The sequence below is a fragment of the Eretmochelys imbricata genome, chromosome 2, assembly GCF_965152235.1.
Source record: "Eretmochelys imbricata isolate rEreImb1 chromosome 2, rEreImb1.hap1, whole genome shotgun sequence".
Taxonomy (NCBI): Eukaryota; Metazoa; Chordata; order Testudines; family Cheloniidae; genus Eretmochelys; species Eretmochelys imbricata.
Genome location: NC_135573.1, coordinates 205128422 through 205147827, shown reverse-complemented (window position 1 = coordinate 205147827; position 19406 = coordinate 205128422). Strand labels below are relative to the sequence as shown.

At 39.5% G+C, this 19406-nt stretch overlaps 1 protein-coding gene across 3 annotated transcripts in view; it reads left to right on the top strand.

Moving 5' to 3' along the window:
- The window catches only part of CHN2 (chimerin 2), a 193311-nt gene that overhangs the window by 99972 nt on the left and 73933 nt on the right, over nt 1-19406 (top strand). For all 3 annotated transcript variants that reach the window (XM_077811339.1, XM_077811337.1, XM_077811338.1), the window contains exons 5-6: nt 1819-1932; nt 3511-3796. In XM_077811339.1, the coding sequence (XP_077667465.1) occupies nt 1819-1932; nt 3511-3796 (400 nt within the window). The remainder of the gene's footprint in view (nt 1-1818; nt 1933-3510; nt 3797-19406) is intronic.

The following is a 19406-nucleotide window of genomic DNA, read 5'->3' as shown; positions in this document are numbered from 1 at the left end:
TAGCTAATTGAACCACCATGCTTTCTAGCTCTAGATCTTTTAAAACTATTATCACTGTCTTTTGTACAATAAACTGGTCATTATTGACAGTGTGTGTATTACAGCTAACAGCCAAGAGAAAACTAAGAGCCTAAACTCATTCTTGTTAACTGGACTTGTTTGATATTAATGACAGTGAGTTTATTAATAAAGATGCATTTAAATTGTGTAATTTTAGAGCTGTTCATTCTAATTGGCTGACTTAGAAAATGCCTGTGATTCATCACCATAGTAGGAAAGTCCAAATCAGTCATAATTTTAAAAAGGAAGTATGCCTAGTAATGCTTTGGAAAGATCACCTTAAACCGAATGCTTCTTACACGTATTCAGCATGAAAAAGTGACAAGTGCAATTGCTGTTCAGTTCTCTTTACATCTAAAATGTTTTTCTTCTTCTTTTTCCCTACCAAACCAGAGGCAGCATTTTAAACCTACCATTTCTGACATATTATGTCAGAGAAAAGACAATGCTTAGGGCTAGAAGCTTTTAACATATTTACTCTATTTTTAGATAGCAGCATTTAAAATAGAAGCTTTTAAAAGCTCAAAGGGAAGATTTAGTGAATCAGCTAGCAAAAATGTGCACAACATAGTATTTAAACTACTTTAAAGACTGTATTTTGTCCTTGTTTAAAGGTCATAGCTGAAGAACTGATCAATGTAAAGTCAGCTGTTTGTCTTAGGGCCTGTTCCTTTTGTCACGGGGGGATGAATCACAGAAATTGTTGCTTTCTACAGAAACTGGCCAAGGAACTTTATTGAAATAAGGAAAACAATATTATCCCTTAGGCTACTCTTCATCTATTTCTCTATGTCACTATAGTGCACCTGACTAGAACCTTCACCAGCATCTTCCTGCCTTTCTGCCACACATTTAAAGAAGCATTGCAGATATCCTCACTCCTTTTAAAAACCATATGTATAAACAATAAAGGCAGATTTTAATAAGGATACTATCTAGAATATGTGCATTAATTTTAATTTATCTCTTTTTATTTGACAGTGCCTTCATTACGGCTCTTGTTTCATTCCTCTCATATAAAGTAACCATTGTAGGAAACTCCAAGCCTGATCATGCTCCCTCTTAGAGCTGGCTTAAAAAAAATGCTCAGAGTCCAACTGATCGCCATATTTGGGGTTGGAAAACATTTTTCCCCCAGGTCAGATTGGCAGAGACCCTGGGGGTTTTTCTGCCTTCCTCTGCAGCATAGGGTATGGGTCACTTGCTGGTTTGAACTAGAGTAAATGGTGGATTCTCTGTAACTTGAAGTCCTTATATCAAGATTTGAGGATTTGGCCTTAATGTTTTTTTCTTGTTCTTCTATATCTAATTGTTCCTGCTCCTTGAGCTGCCAAGTATTGTGATGGTAGGAACGTCAAGATTCACACATCATTTTTACCTGCTCTAAAGTCTTTGCTTAAATTCAGATGGTCAAGCCCACAGTATTTTCCGGTAGCTGGGATAAGACTTTCCTGGGCCAAATTGAAAGACATTATTCTAAAATCATCCAGTGGAGTTACTCACGTAGTGAACAACTTTTTCTCTTTGCTCTGTCATTTCTCAGTTCAATCCCATCACCTGTGTGAAGCTTAATGTCTGTCGGCCTGGGATTTGGGGACCTGAAATTGTTTCCAGGTTGTTCCACTGATGCAGTATTTAGTGTTGCTATCCTATTATGGTCTACTACTAATCACATATATCTCACTTAAATCAGCCATGATTTCTTGTAGTTTTATTTCTACTTATTATTCTGTAAATTGCTGAAATTTCTCCCCTCAGGTTTCATGGAATTATTTCTCGGGAGCAAGCAGATGAAATACTTGCAGGTGTAGAAGGAGCATATATTCTTAGAGAGAGCCAGCGGCAACCTGGATGCTACACTCTAGCTCTCAGGTAAACTCAGTTTTAATAAAACATTTCTAGATTAACTAGACATTTGGCAGGGATGGCGGAGATAATACCAGTCCCTTTGATTGAGAGACTGTCTGCCTTTAATTGCTGGGGTTTGCAACGAAGCATGATTTTAAACCTCCAGCTGCTGTTTGACAATCACATTTCTTCAGTAACCTAGTAAGCTTTTTACCATTTGCATCTGGCCAAGAGTTTGCAACCTTTCTCTGTGGATGCGTACCTTGCCATTGTTATGCATGCTTTTGTTTCCTCAAGCTTAGACCATTGCAGATGCTCTGTACATAGGACTACTTCTTAAAACTATGTTGAGACTGACACTGGTGCGGGATGCAGTAGCTGGCTTACTGAGCAGGGCATCATGCTGGGAACACACGACACTAAAGCTTCTCCGGGATCTGCACTGGTTGCTCATTGGTCTTTGGGTGGAGTGTAAGATCTCTGTTATGACTTACAAAGCCCTAAATGAGTTGGAACAGGCCAACCTGAGGAGTTGCCCCTCTCTCCCCATGCCACAACTGTGGTCAGAAGGGGCACATGTCTGGATCTCGCTCATTATAAATGAGAGGGGAGCGGTTGGCATGATGCCCTCTGTAAAGGCTTCAGTACTCTAGAACTAGCTTCCCCCCTCCCTTGGTCTGAATTTGGTGACCTTCCAGGCATACTGCAAAAGATACCTGTTTGATGGGGTTTTTTAGAGGGCTAAAGGTGTGTTCCCCCAATGATGGCGTGGAAAGGAGTCTCTGTAGGTGGTTCGCTGAATTCCTGTGAAATGATTACTTTTATGCTGATAGTTTTGATTAGGTGAGTAATAATGGTAGGCTGCCTCAAACCTTGGATCGGGGTCCTTTTATATATTGAATCTAAATAAAATTATTAGAAATCTAAAGTTTACTTTAGCATCTTTCTTTTTAAAGAGACATCAAGCTACTTAAGTGCAAAATTGTGTACATCTTAAAACTGTTATAGTTTGTTGGGAAATATCCTCCAGATCCTATCACCTTTAACAAAATTAAAAAAATTTAAAGTTTGAAAAACATTACTATTTTTGTGGGACCTGCAAAAAGAGTTTCCAATTTTTTACTCCCTTTGGTATGTCTGTAACAAAAATTTTCTAGAAGAGATTTTCCACAGCTATGAACATTATACTGAGATCATCCTGATCAGTTATATTGGTGCACAAACAAGGCCGTCAGCAGAACCAAGAGTTGGTGGTGCTTGCTGTATGAAAAGTGTAGGAAATGAATAGCAGTGTTTGTCCAGAATAGGCTTTTGTCAATCAGTATAAGCATCCCTCTGATGTGTTGTGCCAGCCCCCTCAAGATGAGCACATACTGACTAACTGCATGCATTTCTGGGTGGCATTGCTTGTTAAACACTAGGTGGCCTTAATCCTTCAGTCAGATCCACATGAGCACAATGGGGTTCTGTGGGAGACTCATCCACACAGATCCATTTGCAATATTAGGACCTAAAAATGTATGTATAATCAGCAAGACTGTCTCCTGGTTGTTCTGATATTTTGTATTCTCTTTCTCTCTTTTTTTTTTTTTTTTAATGCAGGTTTGGTAATCAGACCTTAAACTACAGGCTTTTCTATGATGGGAAGCACTTTGTGGGGGAGAAAAGGTTTGAATCTATCCATGATTTGGTAACAGATGGCTTGATAACGCTGTATATAGAAACCAAGGCTTCTGAGTATATTGCCAAAATGACCAAAAACCCCATCTATGAGCACATTGGATATGCTACTCTGCTTAGAGAAAAAGTATCCCGAAGGCTGAGCAGAACCAAAACTGAATCAAGAAAAGCTAGTGTAACAAGTGAAGAAAATACACCAGTTGAAAAGGTAACTATTTGGTATTATATGGCAACCAATCTACTGCTTTCTGTATATTTTTAATGGTTTGAAAATCTAAACGGAAACAAGTGTTTAATAATAATTAATTAATTAATAACTATTAATTTTGCTGTCATTAAAGTGCTCCTGAGCCATTGAAATGTTTATATCCTGTTAACTGACTGATAACCAATCATGTGTACTTGAAATTACGGTTCAGTTGGGGCTTTTGAAAAGATAACTTCCCATCCACTACCAACACAAATGATTTTATGCATGTAGTATGGGACCTGACTACCATAGGAACAGCTTTTCCTTTTGCACCAACACAATGGCTGGGACAAGCTGAGGTGTTGGCATGGCATTCTCAGTGGCAGGTCCCAGACTGTGGAACTTGTGCCCATTGGCCATTCACCAGAGCTCAAGTTTGTTACCTTCCAGTGCATGGTGCAAAGCTCCTCTTTTCTGCCAGTCCTTTGGTGAATGGGTCTGAAGTGGGGTATTGTCTTTGCCTTCTTTCTTTCTCTTTCTTTCTTCTGAGTTAAAATGGATTTTTCTTGCCATCTCTTACCTGACGATATGCTACAGCAGTATGTGAACTAGAACTTAATACTTTGAGAACTCCATCCGCATAGTAACCAGGTAAAAAGATAAAATTAAGAATTACACTAAATATGATAAACACTGTTGTAAACAGTGACGTGTGGTTTTTCCCATTTCTAGGTGGACTATGCACTAAGTAGCCCAAACAAAACTTTCTTCCTGATGCAGATGTTTTGGATGGATTAGCTCATTCTCATTTGTGGGGGGACTTCTGCATCCTGTTTTAGATTATTTTAATGTAAAGGGAGATAGTTGATATTTGGGAAGCAGTGACTGTATTTGTTGGAAAATAACATGTATCACACATGAATATAGCAGAGATAATTATTTTCGTGATGACTCTGTCTGTCCCACTAAAAGACATTTCCAGGCAAGTTACTTTGTGTGATGGGTTACATATCAGCATTGACTGAACAGTTACTGGTTTGGATTTCTGACACACAGTAAAACAGGACAGATATAGGCAAATTGCAGCAGTATAGGAATTGTTCTCTGTAGTAGCTCTTATTCTTGAATAAGATGAAGTGGCATCCAAATATAGTCATCCACAGTAGCAAATGAGTTGGATTAATAATGCTGGCTTTTTAGTAAAATCGCACAGCCTAGAGAAGATCTTTGGACAACGAGGTTGTGACAAAGCCCTGATTCAGATTCTATTTCAGCACAAATCCAGTGACAGTAATACAGTAGAACCTCAGAGTTATGAACACCTCGGGAATGAAGGATGTTCATAACTCTGAAATGTTTGCAACTCTGAACAAAACGTTGTGGTTGTTCTTTCAAAATTTTACAACTGAACATTGACTTAATGCAGCTTTGAAACTTTTGCAGAAGAAAAATGCTGCTTTTAACCATCTTAATTTAAATGAAACAAGCACAGAAACAATTTCCTTACCTTGTCAAATCTTCTTTTTAAACTTTCCCTTTTTTTTAGTAGTTTACATTTAACACAATACTGTACAGTATTGGCTTTTTTTTGTCTCTGCTTCTTGATTTCATACTTTCCGTTCCAAATGAGGTATATGGTTGACTGGTCAGTTCGTAACTCTGGTGTTTGTAACTCTAAGGTTCTACTGTAGTATTTGGAATAACTTAGATGGTGGGGGTTTTTTTTGTTTGTTTGTTTGGTTTTTTTTAGGGGAACAACGGAAGTTGGTCCAAATAAGAGATTACCTCACCCACCTTGTCTCTTTAAGATATGGGAAGGAATTGTTTAGAGACCGATGTTCTGCTCATTCTGATGATTCCTGTGATTGGATGCTGGCTGTTTTTGAATGCTAAATCAGGCACAAGAGTTGATATTTTGACTTTGTTTGGGGTACAATGAGTAATAAGAAGCAGAGTTTAGTACAACATGACTTTTCTCTGTATGAGTGGGTCAGCAGTTTCTTTTGTGTTGAGAATATATTTGACAAATAGTATGGTGACTTTAAAACATTAGTATGTGCCATTAGTGTAATATCAGTAACCACTACAGTCCTAAATCCTACACACATTCCTTAACTTACGGAAATATGGTATCTCTAATTAGAAACAAAACCAAAGCTATTAAAAAAAAAAGTTTAATCTTAGTTGCAATTCTTGTCATCTCTGATTTTTCATATGCTGCAATGCCCTTGAGCACTTCAAAGGGTTTTATTTTAATCTACTTCTCTTCATAACTGATCATATTCTCTTTCATACTGGGACTTTGGCTGAAATTTTCAAGTTTGGGTACTTAAGGTTAGTTACCTAAATAAAAATGGCCTTTTAGAGGTGCAGAATGATGAGTGCTTGCTTAGCAGCTCTGAAAATTGGACTACTCTGATTTAGAGGCCTAATTATGAATTTGTGCCTAAATCTGAACATTTCTGACTTTGGGTCTGATCCAACTCCCAGTGGAATCAATGGAAAGACTCCTATTGACTTCAATATGGGTTGGATCGGGCCCTTTTTGTACGAAGACTCAGCTAAGTAAAAAGAGGTGGGGTGGGGGGGAGTCAGGAAGCATTATTTACATACAAAGTCCCCAAAGTGTATCCATAAAGGAAATGCTTGGGATCTTAGGCCTCATCCCATAAATATTTGTATGCTTCTGTAACTTCATGGCAAGTAAGTACTGTAGTAAATGCCTGCAAGGTTGGGACCTTCAGTGGCTGCATTTGCAGATTCCTGGCTAATGGATAAACAGCAGGGCTTGAATTGGGCCAGTATATGCCCATTCACCTCTCTCAGCTGCCTGCCGGGGGATCAAGAATGGGAGCTGCTACTACTGAGAGGGAGCAGGAGGAGGAGCTGCTGTCAGAATCCTTCCAGCTGTCAGGAGCAGGAGCCATTAGTGCTAAGGAGTAGAGGGATGGGGGCTTCATGAGCAGCAGGGTTCAGGAGATGCTGTTGCAGCAAAAGAGTTCCTGCTCTCTGTGTGACCCCAGGCATGCCCATAACGAGGTAGAAGTTTCCTCTATGCTCCCCCAGTGCTTTTAAATCTGAGATCCCCAACATGGGGGATTTGAGCTCTCCAGCAGAGGCATTCATCCTTAGGTGGAAAGCAAGTAGTATTCCCACCATGACCATCACATGCAGGGTCCACCAGAGAAGGCCACTTTAATTTGCTACCTAATCTCTAGTGGAGGAAATCCACCCCTATTCTATTTTGTTTGTGTTGAGACACAGTGCCCATCACAGTGACATCTGCTCATCACTACATTATTTGGACAAGTTGATGGGCATAACTTCAATTATGGGTGGAGTTTGGAGGAGTACCACTGCCTATTTTCCTCAGTCTGACCCCTGATAAAAAGGGATTGGGCTGTGAAATAAACCAGAAAAATATAAGTTTAGTTTTGTAGAAGCACAATAATAAGATGCTAGATTCCCTTTGGCTTGCTCGGTTTATTTCCATGCTACACCTAAAAAAAAAAAAATATTCCAGGGAAAATTTCTTGGGGAAGTAATGGCTCATGGTTGGTTGTACAAAAGACTTCGCTTTTGTTTGGGGTTTGTTGCACAGCATTATAGATACAAGGCATATGTCTCAGTCACAAATCAAAACCCACCCAAAGCACTAATAAAAGATAGGCAACCACAAAGAACTAAAGTAACATTCAGGTTGACATATTTCTATGAAGTAAATTACTTGACTTGTATGTGGCTATAATTGAATTTTGCACAAGATGAGTTTTCTTTGGCATTTTGGAGTGAACAGGTGAGGTGAAAGTTTTGAATAATTGGGCTGCCTGGAATATTTTGAACATTTCTGAAATGCTAGGAAAGAAAATAGTGGAGAGAGACTTTCATTATTTCCCCAAAAGGGCTTGAGAATTTGGCACAGTACAGGTTATGCCCCAGTACTCATAGATTAGGTTTTTTTGAAGTGAAATTTCACTTCATATTGATACCATTTCCAAAGCTGTGAAACTGGTGCTCAAGGCATTCATTTCTTTAGTAGATTTGTTATGCTATTTAGGAGATCTATCCATTCTTTCTTGTCCTGTGTTGACAACAGAAATTATTAAACATCTCAGTCATTCCAGAGGCCCTTTTCCCCTTTGGGTAGGTCAATGGAAGGTTGTCACAGAGGCACTATCTAGAAAGAGGATTCACAAATTTGAATAGAATGACTTGGAATTGCCTGAGGTACCTGTCTACTCCCGTGATGTGGATTCTGGGAGGTTGTAATTGGTGGAGTACTGCCCATTACAGTACAAGAGAGGTGGTTCATGTGCCAAATTAAGCTGTTTTTGTTTGTATATTTTTACTAATCCTGTTTGGAGTAATCCTGAGAGAATGTTTACCTTTGAGATACCTGATAATGACTAAGTATCATGCAAACCTCTTTCTGTCTATTTGAGTAGCTGGAAGATTTGTAGACATGCACTCGCCACATTTTATTTAGAGTGGGTTAAAACATGTTTAATCCAAACGGAGGTTAAATACTCTTTAAGAATGAAGAAGATGGGGACATAAATTCTGCAAGATACTAGTTTAGCAAAATAGATAATATTGACAGTCATTTTAACCTGTTTGGACTTACATAGGGATTGTGAAGCTTTATTCCATGAAAAAATGAACAAACCCTTATTGGAACGTTATATAATTGAGCATACTTAGGGTTCCTCTCCAACCCATACTGGGGATTGCTATTGCATATTCTGCATTTGTTCTATTCATCGAACACTCTTCACATTGGGCAAGTACAGAATATGCAATAGCAAGATGCAGATAAACAGCTCACAGTATGAATGCTGGAAGAAAAGTTTGCTTGCTATAAGCAATTAATCTTCTTTTAAAAAAGAAATTTACAGTAGTCATTCATTAGTAAAATATACGGTTCTGAAATTGTGTGTTGCCATGATCACATGACAGTTTTTATTACTCTGTTAAGTGCTCTGTATATTACTGACCAGGAGAACATTTTTTCCTCTAATACTGTATAGGTCATACGAAATTTATGAAAATATCTTCAAAAGGTTTTGCATTTCAAAATGATGGCAATAAGTTTAGGTGTCTCTTTCCATTATAACTATCAATTTGATAGAGGACTAGTTGTAAGTAACTGCAGCAGGACAGTGGGGTGGGAGGAGGTATTGTTTCATATTCTCTGTGTATATATAAAGTCTGCTGCAGTTTCCACGGTATGCATCTGATGAAGTGAGCTGTAGCTCACGAAAGCTCATGCTCAAATAAATTAGTTAGTCTCTAAGGTGCCACAAGTACTCCTTTTCTTTTTGCATTATTAGAATGTGTCTGCAAAGTTATAATGCCCAGTCCTCCTCTTTTGCACTTGATGGCAATACACCTGTTGACTTCAATGAAAGTAGGATCAGGCTCAGTGTGTATAAGTTGATTCAAACGTACGCATTGTTTGTATATGGAATGTATGTTTGTTAGAGTCCAATCACAAAATGCCTACACAGATTGCTCTATGATTATAGGCAATTGGTGAGATGTGCTTGTAACAATAAGGAGCCCACATAATCTGTGAGGAAAAACTTGACATTTGGAGCAAAGATGATGAAGGGCTGTGCTCAGAAACTTCATTAAACAGCAGGATCGTAGCAGTCCCTGATTGGTGCTCTGTTTCATAGAAGCTGAAATATTGCTGCTTGACATCGTAACTTTTTTACCCATTTTGCTGGAAGGAAGTCCCAAGCATTTATGTGCAAATGACAGAGCCCAAAATTAATATTGCAATAAGATTGAAAAGCTGAAATGACAATTATATTATGGAATCTGGAAGGTCTTAGGTTACTGCAGGAAAAAAAATCCCAGTAAAATAATATAGTGAGACAGATAAGAAAGTTGTTCCTATTCAGGAACAGGTGACAAAAAAGGAAGAATAATTTTGCTGGAAAAAATAATGGGTGCTATTGTAGTCATTAGTCATGCTGCTCTCACATGCTTTCCCACAGAAAATAATCGGGCAGTTTGAGACTGAGGTATATTGTTCTCAAAGTATATTTGATTTTAGATGTAATCTGATTATGGAACTAGATCTCACTGAGATCACAGCATTTCATTACTGTAAATCAGAATTAGCTGGAGATAGCCAAACTCGGGAAACCTCTGGTTTGATTCAGTTTACAGAACATCCACACATGTGCATTATTATTCAAAGCTCAGCTGACCCATTTGAAAGCTTCTCCACCCCATCCTTCTACTCCTCTTTTCCCCACCCACCTTCTCTGGACTTCTCCCAAGTCCCACTCCTGACCAACACTAAACAGGACCTTCTAGCCTTCTCTTCCTTCTTTATCCTTTATTTTCTGCAGCCCCCACTAGCATGGGAGTCTGTCACAGGATTCTAGCTGGTCTCTAGTGTCTCAGCTGGGACAGATGTCTGGATAGTATTTCATGTATATTGAGGATTTCCTTTCAGAAGTGTACCAGAGTGTGCTGTATGTTGCTAACAGGGGAACCCTCTTCTGCGCCCCCGCCCCCACCCCGCCCTGCCTTTATTAGATTTGAACTGTTCTGCCAACCGGGAGCCACAACAGACTCTTTAAAAGACCAAGAGGGAGTGATCTTCACAAGATTGCACAGGAGGGAGGAGATGCCTATCTGAATCTGTCAAACCTTATAAAAAGTTCAGATGCAATTTGGGGAAGGAGCTGATTTTCAGAATGGCTTGCTAGCTTTGTCTTAGGTACAGTTAGGACAATTGTCTTAGGAAAATTCATGTCTTAGGACAATTCATGAAGAAATGAAAATCTGGTAACAGTGTGAATAAAACCAGTTTCTCTAATTTTTAAAATATTTGTTGTTGATCTAGTAAAATATATAGAACTAATTTACATGTTATGAGCAAAACAAAAACAGATAAATGATAACACATCTACAGTATATTGATCAAACATTACCGAGAAGTTGATAGATCTCTCCTATGCAGAAGAAATAAGTGTCATAAACTGATATTGACTCAAACTAATGTCGTGATATTGTGGAAGAGAGAAAAGATCACTTTAAAATATGTTCTGCATAAAGGTAGCTACTAGTTTAGCTTTGAATTAGAAGTTCCTAAACTACCCCTATATATGTAGCAAAACTCAGGTATAAGACTAAAATCTGTCAAAATTCCTGTTTTTGAGGTCAGTTCCCAAACTCACCTTCGTCCAGTTTATCCTGCATCCCATTTCTTAAGTCTCACTTTATTCTCCATTGCCATTCATCTTCCTCCAGTGGAAAGTGGGTGTAAAATTCTACCAAATTTAAATGGTTTTGTTTCACACTCACTTTGCACATTTGTAAATCACTTCACAGAATTTGGGACAAGGCAGAATCAGACCTGAGAAGGTCCTCACTCCCTGCTCATATAAGAGTTGCTCCTGTGGGTGCGATTGCATTCAGACTAGCTTCTACAAATATTTCTATCTCATCAATACTACAACCATTTCAACACACAGTACTTATATGAACAATAACTTGTCTGAGGTTCTGATCCTGCAAAGGTCAAAGGGTCTCCATGTGAGCAGAAGGGTCTGTGGATGCAGATCCCTTTGCAGGCTCTGGCTCAGAATAGCATTAGTTATTTGAGCCCAGCATATTGTTATAGTTCCTTAATTCCCCTCACCTCTTGACTCTGAGCTACCTAGTAAGAAGGATAAGTTAAAATGATGATAGAAACTGTGAAGACAGGCCATCAGCGCCTCTTTTATTAGGGGTACATTGTCAACTACATATGCAAGTCCATGAAGTTCACTAGGACTTTGCTGCTGCTATTGATTTTTACATGGAGGATGCTCAATTACTATAGTGATGGGTGGCAATAGAAAACCCTTAGACAGATATAGCCGTCAGCTGCATATTTTCTGTGATTGTAGTGCTGTTCCTCTGAGACCTAGTGAATAAGAAAGAGAATATTATTATTATTTTATTATATACAGTGACAAAAATGTATTTGGCATTTTTACAGCTGCCAGGAGCCTACAATCAAGCTTAAATATCAAAAAACAAATGGTGACTCTTTGGTGGGGGGCAGAAGTGGAATTAAGTTCTCTTTCCTTCTGCCTATTGTCATTACTACTGCTCTGCCTATAACAACAGTATTATAAAGAAATACACACACTGGTACCTGGTACTGCAAGATGCTACATGTGGATGTATAAGGCTGCAGAAAAATAGATCTATTATACTATTTGAGAAATAATACAGTATCTGATCATGCAGCCCTAGTTACAGTATTTCCTGATTTGAGCACTTGATCATGCAACCTTAATCTTTTCTCTACATAATTTTTTACGTTTAATGTTCATTTAATATAGCTAGATTCTCCTTTCACATTATATTACCGGATGTAAGAGGGGGTATGCATGCAGTAGTTTTAATAGTACATTAATTTTAGCAAGTCACTTTATATTTTCATTGTAGTCAAGATAATGCCTTATTGAAAACTTACTGATTCCACAGTTGGGTAGTGAATTGTTTTTTGCCTTTAATATAAACATCTTGTTTTGCATTTGACCTGTTTTGTTTTCTTGTAAAAGATGGGATATTTTCTGTTGCCTGAATTTGTTATGCATAATATTTCTTTTCATTGTTTCCGTCTGGCTGTGTGCATGCAGAAGAGGGGAAGCTTCCCTGAAGTCCTCTTCAGCACTCTATAAACAGGCAAAACTACCAGTTTTTCCTGTCTAAGGAGAGCTGAAAAGGGCCCTGTGTGACTCACATTAACAGTGACAGAAGTTAAGAGCATCAACAAGAAAAGAGATTCCATATGTATTATTTATTTGCATTACTTCCCTGAGCTGATAACCTAACTTGGTACTCTCTGCACAATAATGAAATCGGCTGCTGTTTTCATTTTTCGGGCTTAAAGATGTTAGTGCAGGGTTTGTCTCTGGTGCCTTAAGCTGAATCAGTGCTGAGATTATTCCTTCAGGCACTGTGCAAGTTGTAGGAAAGTTAATATGTTACTTTATGTGCAACCCCCCTTCACAAAGCTGATATAACAAAATGATAATGAGCCCAATCTGATGCCCATTGAAATTAATGGAAAGACTCCCACTGATTTCATTGGGCCTTCGATCAGGCTCAACAAGTGGAGCTGTACTTGTAGTACAGGTATCTACATTGTTTTTATAAAAGTCTTTCTTAATCCAATCTTTAAAAAAACTTAATCAGATAACACAAATGAGGTATACCTTCCAAACCTAAACAAATCAGCTGTTGATTGATATTTCCTGAAGTCAAAATATCGAAATAATTCTGCAAGTAAACTGATAAATCTACAGTGTTGGCTTTTTATAAAGCTGTTAAACACAAGTCCATTGGCCATTGTTTACCTCTTCAAATACCAGCACTTTATCTGCCTCTGTGCTCTGTTGAACACATTTATTGATCTTTTCCTTTTGGCCTTTTTCTGTTTCAAACACATGAGTGATTAGAAAGATTCCTCAAAAAGTGAACTGTACATTATATGCAAATATGACTACATTGGTGATTTTAAAATAAAATGCACACCTGAGGTTTTAATCTTGACAAGGGTGACATGCACTGGGCAGCAGCCTCCAGCTTAAGCATTGCATTTGCTCAGTCACTGGAAAGTAGAATGCTGCTTTGTAGCTAAAAATCCATATTGACTCTCGTGCATGAATGTCTGGGACATTGTATGTGACTATTCACTAAACTTTTACAGGTGTCCCTGAACTGCTGCCTATTCAGATTTAGGGCCAGATCCTCAGTTGGTGTAAATTGGCATAGCTCCATTAAAGTCATTAGAGCTACCCTTGTTTCCACCAGCTGAGGTTCCAGCAGTAGTGTCAAAATGAGCATGTTTGAACAATGGCTAACATTTAGATACTTCTGATTTTATTTTGAAAGCAAATATTGCCAATGACTTTTTTTTTGTCGTAACTTATTTGGCTATCCTGTAAGTATCTCAGTATAATGTTCTCCCTGATCCAACTCCTGTGCAGTTACTTATGAATATTCTTAAACTGTATGATCTTTAATGTCGGCTTTCCATGGGGTATTGCCATATTGCCATTCATTTCATCACTTGCTAGATGTCATGAGTTTTGGTCCTAAAAGATGCATGTCTAGTTCACCATATTGTGAACTGAGACTTTTTTTTTAAACTCAGGGTGCTTTAAACAACTATTGATAAAGCTTGGGGAAAGAGGAAATGGTGGAACAAAAAGTAAAAGTTCAAGAAAAGCAAAACATAGTATCAATTTTCAGAAAGGAAAGGAGTAAACCTCTTGTTTACTCTTCTGTAAGGCTTATTCTTCTTCCTTAAGAAAAAGCAATACCATATTAAAAGAAAAAATAACTAGGTCTCTGATCCAATAGGCTCCTGTTTTTTAAAACTGTTGGCCCTACAGAGTTACAGAGCTGTGAACAGAAAGCAGCAAGTGTTTTTAAAGAATAAATATTGCAAGTCAGACTTGATTGTTTTGGGGTTTTTTGATAGAATAACAAAACTAGTAAACGAAAAGAATGAATGAGATACAGTCATACATCATGTTCCTCTGTGTGTATGTGTGTGTGTAATCTCTGGAAATTTATAAACTATCCATAACAACTCTGAGTATGTCCTCCTGATCAGTATAATTATGCAGAAGCAATGACTAAGTTGCTAGATTTTATGAGTATGACCCAGGCCACAGCATACATTCCCAGGCCACACATATGTACTACGCAACATATCTATTACTTGTATTGGACTAGTCAAGATCTGTCTGTCCTCCTATATCTATAGGAACAGATTGTAGTGTTTGAGCCACTTGCCACTATGGGGTGAGGAGGGAGAATGCTGCAGCAGCAGCCCAGAAAGATTCTGGCTAGATAGAGCTCTAAGGACAACATTCAAGGTCACTCTTTGAAAGGCCCCTTCCCTATCTACCTGTCCTTTCATCCACCTTGGTTCTTATACTGGTGCCTATCGCCATGGTACCTAGTCATCCATGTTCAGAAAGCTGGCTGCCACAGCCAGGAGCAGTGCTGCTACTTCTGAAAATGATTGTGCTCGACCCTTATGCAGGGATGAAGAAGTGGAGAAAAGCTCCTTGAGTCTCCTGTCCTCCTTCCTTCCCCCTGTGCATCCATGTACAGATGGACACAATTTAGCTCATGGTATTAGTGACCCATGCATAATGCCCAATCTTTTATTAGTTACATCCACTGTCTTCAAGATTCTTGCTTCTCACAGTGGAAACGTTGGCAGCCCTACTGCCATAATTGGTCCATCATATGTTTAAAGAGACTTCTTTAAATTGCTAGCCACAACTTTTGGCCTAGAAAGAGAAAGCTAGATTGGGGAGTTTGGATTGACTGTATGGAAGAGGTGTAGTGCAAGTCAGTCAGCCTTTAGGAAAGAGCCAAACAGTTGCAGAGGACAGCCAGAGAAGAAGAAAGTGAGCAAGGAGGCCAATTTTGATGATAATACAAAAGTCTTTCTAGATACATTTATTAATTCCCACATGATGCACAAGACTGAATCTCCTATGTAATAGCTTTGTAAGAGTCAACTGAGATGACTTATGCAAAAAGAAAAGGAGTAGTTGTGGCACCTTAGAGACTAACAAATTTATTTGCGCATAAGCTTTCGTGAGCTACAGCTCACTTCATCGGATGCATTCAGTGGAAAATACAGTGGGGAGATTTACATACATAGAGAACATGAAACAATGGGTGTTACCGTACACACTGTAACAAGAGTGATCAGGTAAGGTGAGCTATTACCAGCAGGAGAGCGGGGTGGGGGAGGGAGGAGAACCTTTTGTAGTGATAATCATCACTTGCCCCATAACCTCAGCCGTGCAGAACACAATGCCATCCACAGCCTCAGAAACAACTCTGACATCATAATCAAAAAGGCTGACAAAGGAGGTGCTGTCCTCACCATGAATAGGTCGGATTATGAACAAGAGGCTACTAGGCAGCTCTCCATCACCACTTTCTACAAGCCATTACCCTCTGATCCCACTGAGGCTTACCAAAAGAAACTACACCATTTGCTCAAGAAACTCCCTGAAAAAGCACAAGAACAAATCTGCACAGACACACCCCTGGAACCCCGACCAGGGGTATTCTATCTGCTACCCACAATCCATAAACCTGGAAATCCTGGACACCTCATCATCTTAGGCATTGGCACCCTGACAGCATGATTGTCTGGCTATGTAGACTCCCTCCTCAGGCCCTACGCTACCAGCACTCCCAGCTATCTTCGAGACACCACTGACTTCCTGAGGAAACTACAAGATCACCATCCTAGCCACTGTGGATGTAGAAGCCCTCTACACCAACATTCCACACAAAGATGGACTACAAGCCATCAGGAACAGTATCCCCGATAATGTCACGGCAAACCTGGTGGCTGAATTTTGTGACTTTGTCTTCACCCATAACTATTTCACATTTGGGTACAATGTATACCTTCAAATCAGCGGCACTGCTATGGGTACCCGCACGGCCCCACAGTATGCCAACATTTTTATGGCTGACTTAGAACAACACTTCCTCAACTCTTGTCTCCTAATGCCCCTACTCTACTTGCGCTACATTGATGACATCATCATCAGCTGGACCCATGGAAAAGAAGCCCTTGACGAATTCCACCATGATTTCAACAATTTCCATCCCACCATCAACCTCAGCCTAGACCAATCCACACAAGCGGTCCATTTCCTGGACACTGTGCTAATAAGCAATGGTCACATAAACGCCACCCTATACCGGAAACCTACTGACCGCTATGCCTACCTACATGCCTCCAGCTTTCATCCAGACCACACCACACGATCCATTTTCTACAGCCAAGCTCTTCGATACAACCGCATTTGCTCCAACCCCTCAGACAGAGACAAACACCTACAAAATCTCTATCAAGCATTCTTACACCTACAATACCCACCTGCTGAAGTGAAGAAACAGATTGACAGAGCCAGCAGAGTACCCAGAAGTTACCTACTACAGGACAGGCCCAACAAAGAAAATAACAGAACACCACTAGCCATCACGTCCAGCCCCCAACTAAAACCTCTCCAACGCATCATCAAGGATCTACAACCTATCCTGAAGGACGACCCATCACTCTCACAGATCTTGGGAGACAGGCCAGTCCTTGCTTACAGACAGCCCCCCAACCTGAAGCAAATACTCACCAGCAACCACACACCACACAACAGAACCACTAACCCAAGAACCTATCCTTGCAACAAAGCCCATTGCCAACTGTGTCCACATATCTATTCAGGGGATACGATCATAGGGCCTAATCACATCAGCCACACTATCAGAGGCTCGTTCACCTGTGCATCTGCCAATGTGATATATGCCACCATGTGCCAGCAGTGCCCCTCTGCCACGTACATTGGTCAAACTGGACAGTCTCTATGTAAAAGTATAAATGGACACAAATCAGATGTCAAGAATTATAACCTTCAAAAACCAGTTGGAGAACTCTTCAATCTCTTTGATCTCTTTGATCACTCGATTACAGACCTAAAAGTTGAAATGAGAGACTGCTGAATTGGAATTTAATTTGCAAACTGGATACAATTAACTTAGGCTTGAATAAAGACTGGGAGTGGATGGGTCATTACACAAAGTAAAACTATTTCCCCATGTTTATTTCCCCCCTCCCCCCGACTGTTCCTCAGATGTTCTTGTCAACTGCTGGAAATGGCCCACCTTGATTATCACTACAAAAGGTCCCTCCCCCCCCGCTGGTATTAGCTCACCTTACCTGATCACTCTCGTTATAGTGTGTGTGGTAACACCCATTGTTTCATGTTCTCTATGTATACAAATCTCCCCACTGTATTTTCCACCGAATGCATCCGATGAAGTGAGCTGTAGCTCACGAAAGCTTATGCTCAAATAAATTTGTTAGTCTCTAAGGTGCCACAAGTACTCCTTTTCTTTTTGCGAATACAGGCTAACACGGATGCTACTCTGAAACCTGAGATGACTTATGAATGAGACAAGGTGGGTGAGGTAATATCTTTTATTGGACCGACTTCTGGCGAAAGAGGCAAGCTTTCAGGCTCCACAGAACTCTTCTTCAGATCTGTGGAGCCTGGAAACCTGTCTCTTTTACCAACAGAAATTGGTTCAATAAAAGATATTACCTCTCCTGCCTTGTCTGTCTCAGAATCCTGGGACCAACATGGTTTTAACAACACTGCAGACATGATTAATGAGTGTAATTGCACCAATTAAACACAAGGTGGCAGCTTTACTTAAGAGTTTTCATAAACTTGACTATTGTTTAATTCATTTATCAGTTGATATTAGTAGGTGCTTGCCCATTAGCACCACAGATAGTACAGATGTAAAAATATGAGTACTTGGAGTTGTGGCTACGTTACATTTTTACCAATGATCATCCCTCCACATAGCTTATTTTGCTCATCACTGACCCTGCTTAAAGTATAATGCTTTGACAAACAAGAATTGAAACAAACACATAGTGCCTTGCTTTGACCTTAAGGTTACTGTTCAACCTCAAAGTTGGTTCTAAATTAATTTTTAGCTATTTAAATATACTACGATCAGAGATGTGGATGGTAATCATCTCATGCAAGAATCCAGCCCCCAGATATTTACTTAAACAGTGAGGGCAGTCACACACACAGGCATTGCTGTAGTTGATTCATTTAACTTGTTTGCAGGGTTGCATGTGTGAAGATATAACCTGTCCAAAAGGGCTAAATGAAGGAGACTTACTTGCCCTCCTTAATTCACTTCACTGTGAAAGGAAGTTACAACTATTTGGTTTATGATTGGATGTTTAAGATGGTGTGGTCTAGTAAATCCAGTACAGTACTATGAGTTGGGAGACATGTATTTTATTCCAGGTCTATCACTGATTCATGTTAACTCAGGAAAGCACTCAGCCTTCCTGTGCTACAGTTCCCTGTCTATTTAAAAATGAGAATAAGTACAGTAAATAATTAGCTTATCTTTGGAAAGTCTGTGCATAAAAACTGATCATAGGAAATACCTTTTCATAGTGTGTGCAAGCAGCCTGTGAAACCATTGCCACAATTATCATGGGGGCTTGGAGCGTAGCCAAATTCAAAAAGGACTGGGTGGAAGGAGTAGTAGAAGGAGTTAAAAATAACCTTTTATAGTAGTAGAAGGAGTTAAAAATAACCTCTTTTTGGCAGGGATATATAGGCACATACTTCAGGGCATAAGCCAACTTCCCATTAATGGGGATTAGGAAGAAACTCCTTATAGGCAAATTGCTCCAGATCTGCCTTCTGTAGGGGTACTTGCCCCTTCTTCTGAAACAGTTGATACTGGCCACTGTTGGAAAGAGGCTGTTAGGCTGGGTGAATCAGTGGTCTGTTCTAGTAGAAACATAGGAATTATCATACAGTCCAGAATAGTGCGGTTGCTTTATTAATATTCGTCTTTTAAAACCAGGTTTGACAACAGCATTTGACGTGTGCAGTGCTGGCTCATACGAACAGAACAGGCTACTCTAAATGGGAGTAGAAGGTTTAGGGCTAACCTGTGGCTTTGTCACACTGTGTGTATATGTGACAATGTGTTTATTGTGCTGTCCCAGGAGCAGAATGGGAGG